Source organism: Triticum urartu, chromosome 2, assembly GCF_003073215.2.
Source record: "Triticum urartu cultivar G1812 chromosome 2, Tu2.1, whole genome shotgun sequence".
In the NCBI taxonomy this organism is placed as follows: domain Eukaryota; kingdom Viridiplantae; phylum Streptophyta; class Magnoliopsida; order Poales; family Poaceae; genus Triticum; species Triticum urartu.
Genome location: NC_053023.1, coordinates 51,298,514 through 51,304,114, shown reverse-complemented (window position 1 = coordinate 51,304,114; position 5,601 = coordinate 51,298,514). Strand labels below are relative to the sequence as shown.

The 5,601-nt window shown below is 52.9% G+C and overlaps 1 protein-coding gene across 1 annotated transcript; it reads right to left on the bottom strand.

The window, feature by feature from the left end:
• Window positions 1–253: 253 nt before the first annotated feature.
• LOC125535633 (cytochrome P450 714B1-like) lies at window positions 254–4,390 on the bottom strand. Its single transcript, XM_048698700.1, has 3 exons — window positions 3,980–4,390; window positions 1,614–1,843; window positions 254–1,501 (listed from the first exon to the last, which is right to left on the bottom strand). Exons 1-3 carry the CDS (start codon window positions 4,263–4,265, stop codon window positions 461–463), a joined length of 1,557 nt encoding a protein of 518 aa, XP_048554657.1. The 5' UTR covers window positions 4,266–4,390; the 3' UTR covers window positions 254–460.
• Between the last annotated feature and the right edge of the window lie 1,211 nt (window positions 4,391–5,601).

Sequence of the window (5,601 nt, the reverse complement as noted above, 5' to 3'; positions counted from 1 at the left end):
TTGCGAAACTCCTTCCGCAACAACATCAATGTTGCAAAAAAGCAAAGATGAAAAAAAAACTGCAATACAACTTGTCGTCCCTAATCCCTATCCTCGTGGCGAAAAAATTCTGCAACATCATTCTTATTGCGAAAGTCCTTCCGCAACAGCACCTATGTTGCAAAAAAAATGAGGCAAACAAAATTCTGCAATACAACCTTTTGTAAAAGTTTCTGCAACAAAGGCCTCTGTTGCAAAAGAATTCCGCAACACCACCTTTGTTGCAATTATGAAAAGAGCGATCGATCACTGATCCAACGACTGTCGAGACGGCGGATCTTTTAAAAAGATCCGCCGGCCGACGCGTAGCAGGCCCCCTCTTCTTCTATACGTTTATTTGAGGGAGAAAGGTTGCAATCTCTATTGAGGAACCACCGCAATGGCAAACAATCAACATCCACGTCTACAACTTCCGGCCCACTTAAGACGAGCCGTCGGGGCGGACGCTCCTCAGCACGAGCCGCACGCCGTGCTCCGGTTCCACGGTGAGCCTAAGCACCGGCGAGTGTAGGTAGTCTGGCGACAGAGCGGCCTCGAACCTGAAGAGCAGGAGCGAGAGCAGCACCTTGAGCTCGGCCATGGCGAAGCCCTGGCCGAGGCAGGTGCGCGCCCCGGCGCCGAACGGCAGGTACGAGTGCAGCTGCGGCCTCGCCGCGAACCGCTCCGGGTCGAACTCCCGCGCGTCGGAGCCCCATAGCTCCGCGTCCAGGTGCACCGTCGACACCGGCACGTAGATGTTGACGCCTCCGGGCACGCGCACGCCGCCGAGGGTGAGCTCCCGCAGCGCCTGGCGCGACACCACCGAGCCCGCCGGGTATAGCCGCAGAGTCTCATGGATGACCATCGTCAGCTGCTTCATTTTCTGGAGCGACGACAAGTCCGGCGCGGCGCCGCCGGCGAGGGCTTCCCTCGCCTCGTCCCTCACCCGGCGCTGCCACTCCGGGTGGAGCGCCAGGAGCATCATGCACCAGGCCGCCGTCACGGCCGTGGTCTCGTACCCGGCGAAGTATATGTTCTTGCAGTTATCGACGACGAAGTCCTCGGCCGCCGCGACGCCGACGCCGGCCTCGGCCTGGCCGCTGCGGAGCATGGCGTTGAGCAGGTTGTTCCCGCCGTCCGCCTCGCCGCTCTCCCTCACGACGTCCAGTATGAGCCGCCGCACGCGCCGGTTGAGCCTCCACGCCTCGCTGTTGCTCCTCGTGGGCAGGAACCTGAACCCGGTCATCTCGGCGAGCAGGTTCGGCCTGGACACCGTCTTCTGGAGCTCCCTGATCATGGCGAAGATCCTCTTGCCCTTGACGTAGCTGCTCCCGAAGCACGTCCGGGAGATCACGTCCCCGGAGTAGGCCCTCAAGTCGTCGTCGACCGTAAGCTCCAACACGCCGCCGTCGGTCCCGGCCACCCTGGCTTCCCACGACCGCACCAGCGCCCGCGCCGAGTCCACCATAAGATCCACCATACCCTAGGAATCGGAAGTCGAGCAGATGATATTCTGTTCATTTTGCCGTCAAAAACGAACTGGAACATCGACATTTGCAGTGCGTGGGACGTAAAGTGATGATATGTTACCATACCTTGACCTTTTCGGGGAAGAACTCGGGGGCGATGAGCTTCCGCTGGCGTGCCCAGGCGTCGCCGTTGGACTTGAGGATGCCGTCGCCGAAGAGCGGGTGGTGCGTGACCTTCATGTAGGAGCTCTTGCCGAGCTCGTCGGGCGAGACGGAGAGGCACACGTCGCGGACCACGGCCGGGTCGCTGGCGTGCAGGAACACCATGTTGCCCACGGAGTAGGTGAACACCGGGCCTAGCGAAAACAAACAGCAGAGCAAAAAAATCAGTATCCAGCAGATCAAAACCTTGGGCCTAACTTGTTCGCCGGTGCACGCATGTATGGCTCGGCTCCCGTATCCGTCCATGATCGTGATCGATCAGTCCTGGCATCCTCGGTCGTGCAGCGCCGGCCGGGCCGACTCTTTCGGCGTCGGGACAAAGGAGCGGCGCGAAAGGCGCGAGCCGCCCTCCGCCGCGCTTTTCGCCGGCGGGCATGCAGCGGCCCCGTCTCCTTGTCGCTTGCGGTTGCGGAGTATCGAGAGACGGGGACGGGGACGGCATCCTCATCGGCTCACGTCGTCAAGCCATGTTGGTCAAGGGAATCTGTGGTCGTCGATGGATGGCTTCTACTAGTACTCGTCGGCTCATGGCCATCAACGAATGACTTGAGAATTTTGATTGCATGCTGGACATCCCGATCAGACACGCGACAACACTGTCGATGGGACCGGCTATATGTTATGTGAGTTGCCTGAAAATTTATTTTGTGAAGTCAATTTCTAGACTGTTAAGATTAACGGCCGTCCTTTTCTTCTTCTCCCTCCCTCCATTTTTTTCCCTTCAATCATTTCTTCCCCCCACAAAATCAAAATCAACATAACCAAACTGTATATAAATTCGGCCATTTTTTTGCGGGGGAAATTCGGCCAAGTTACATATAGCTATTGTGCTATCCAATCACATGACAACATGCGATGCATGCGTCGCATTGCTGCACGACCCAACGTTCGGAATATGTGTGTATTTCATCGCTCAGTAAAGCTAGGTCAATGATGGACCTCTATTGTTGTTATGTCGACTTTATTTCTACCAGACTCTGGTTTGTGGCTGTGTGCAGCCTAACTATGCAGACACCAGATGTTGCCGATGATGCTTTATATTCTCTTGATACTACATTTAGTTAATAAAATTGCCCTTTAGAGCATCTCCAACAGGCGCCCAAAATCTGCTTCGCGCGTTAAAATTCGGGTTTTTGTGGGGCCGGACAGCTTCAGCAGAAGCTGTAAAATAATGCGCGCGCAAAAAGGATTGTGCGCGCGCTAAAAAACGCTACCGCATGCTGCAAATTTGAGACGCCGGACTGCGTGCGCTTCACAATTTATATTACGAGTTTTTTTGGGCGCGTGTTTTTGGGCATCTGATAAACCATTGTTGGGTCCGACGCGTTAAAAGTGCTACAGTGGCACGCTAAAACTATTTTAGGGCGCGAAACTTTTGTGCTCTTGTTGAAGATGCTCTTTCTAGAGAAAAAATCCAAAAAATACAAGTGATTCTCATAGTTAACATTGAATTTCTGTAGGTGCAAGTATTCGCGCACTATGTGTGGTATGGTATTGAATTTTCAGTTAGTGCTTTACCCTGATGGAACGGATTGCTATCCCTGTAGAGACATGATGAAGCATATACCTAGCTACAACAGCCACCACTCCTACCTCAATTATTGTTTCTTCTCTAGAACGTATTGCCATTTCCGGCAGGCAGAAAGCGCACGCAACACCCAATTGTGGACATAGTTTTTGTTGCGATTCGATCGTCTCCATTATTGCCTTTATAGCTAGCTAGCTACTGTGGTGGTTAATCAACAAAGCAAAGCACCAAGCATATATTACATCACTGATCGATGCCCATCGATCAGCTGGAGATGATATATAAATTTTTCTTCTTCGATTAAAGACATGAGATATCCTGCTAGGTATTTTTTCTCTCTCTCTCTCTCTTTCATGATGCAAGGAAGGTGAAAACTAGAGCGTCTAAAATGGAACGGAAGGTCGGTCTATCCAAGTATCCGTTCGTCACCTGGTTCATTTCTCTACATTTTTGCGTCAGTTTTGCACGCCTTCGAAAGACGCTACCAAACCAACAAGGATTATATATCCACTCACGCGGAAAAGGGAAATGGAAAGAAGAAGAAGCTGGCCACACATCGGTGCAGTTGATACCTAACCGCGTAGTACTGTTCGATCGAATCAAACTTTCAATCAGCAACGAACAACCGAGCTAATCATAATCCATGGCTGCGCGTACGAGATCAATGGAGAGATCGAGAGAGAGAGAGAGAGAGAGAGAGTGAGAGAGAGAGGACATATCTTTGCACCACGCACGCACGTACCGTACTCGTTCCTCCACTTCTCGTAGAAGGGAAACACGGCGGAGCGGTAGTCGTGCACGACGTCGCCGGCGTCGCGTGTCCGTTTGGCGGCGGCGGCGGCCTGCCTCATGTCGGCGAGGTTGCCGTAGGGAAAGGACGGCGGCGGCCCGCGGACCCCCTGCCTCCTCAGCGCGCGGCGGACCCTCTCCGGCGCCAGCCAGAGGATGCGGTAGAGGTAGAGCGCCAGGGCGCACGCCCCTACGCAGCACAGGCTCGCCGCCACGCCCACCGCCGGCGCCACCCCCATCCTCACCCTCTAGACTCTAGTAAAGCTCTCTCTCTCTCTCTCTCTCTCTCTCTCTCTATCTATCTATCTATCTGTGCTGTGAGCGGGAGGGAATGAGTATATGATTGTGTATGCCGGTGCGGTGCGGTGCGGGTGACGACGCGGCGGCAAGCTAGTGTCCAAACCCCACCTTTAATCTTGGCCGGGAATACACATATAGCTGTGCGGCGCCGGTCGTCGTCACGTTATTTACATGTTATTATACATTGTTGGGTCGGTCAGGGGACGAAGTACATGGGGTTGGGCACCTTGAAGACGCGGTCGCCGGCGCAGTCGCCCTGGAGGTCGCTCCACTGGTCGCCGACGTTGCCGCGGATCCGGTACCCCTCCGCCGCCGGCGCTCCGCCGACTTGAACACCACCGAGCTCCGCCCCCGGTACGCCGCGCTCCTGCATGCACACACACCGCCATCGGCTTACTCTCATCAGGACAAAACACACGGTGCCAATCGGTCCGTACGTGCATGGGGACATCAGAATTCAGGACGGCAAGCAGAGGGTTGTCGCGGTTCAGGAGCTTCACGTCAGCTCGCTATCCATGGATTCAGTGGAACGGAGAATGTGCACGTATATAATGTGTACGGCTAGTTGGAAGTTAGTTAATTCTAGTTGCTCCTGGAAGAATATATCCTCCTGATTTTTGTGTGTGTTTGTGCGTGCTGTCACTACCACGCGAATTTCTCGTACAGTAGTACGATGTACCACCAGGTCTGTGGCCATGAGAGGAAGACGCCAACAGCACGGCCGGTTTGCGTCAGTACGTACATGTGACATGCGACCGAACGTGCCTTAAGATAGAGTGACTGGTAAGGAGTAACTTGGCCTTTTTCTTTTGGCTAGGTCTCAGTCGGTTAAATGACATACTCCTCCCGTCTCAAAATTCTTGTCTTAAATTTGTCTAGATACAAATGTATTTAATACTAAAACATGACTTGATACATTTGTATTTAGACAAATTGATGTATCTAGACAAATTTAAGACAAAAAATTTGGAACGGAGTGAGTAACATGGAAGAAATTTTTTTTGTAAGGATCTCAATATAAGATCTTATGGATCAGTCGACTAAGACTTAGCAAGACTACTTTTTGAGGGAGCTACTAAATCTTAGTTGATTAAGACTTCACGAAGTCTCAGTCAACACGTCAACCGTCGGATCCTTACTTGCTTCAAATTCACGTTGGGAGTGAGTTTGTCTCGTTTCGGCCTGTTAACGTATGCGTCATCCCGTTTTTCTTTTTCTGTGCATTTTCATTGTTTGGGCTCTTTTTTGTTCGCGGGCTACGGGTTGCACCGGGAT

What these genes read in the sequence shown, in the direction of transcription:
- LOC125535633 (XM_048698700.1), bottom strand. Translation starts at nt 4,265, where the DNA reads ATGGGGGTGGCGCCGGCGGTGGGCGTGGCGGCGAGCCTGTGCTGCGTA. An exon ending in GAAGTGGAGGAACGAGTACG is followed by an intron (nt 1,844 to 3,979) that starts GTACGTGCGTGC and finishes TGTTTTCGCTAG; the next exon opens with GCCCGGTGTTCACCTACTCC. An exon ending in TCTTCCCCGAAAAGGTCAAG is followed by an intron (nt 1,502 to 1,613) that starts GTATGGTAACAT and finishes TCCGATTCCTAG; the next exon opens with GGTATGGTGGATCTTATGGT.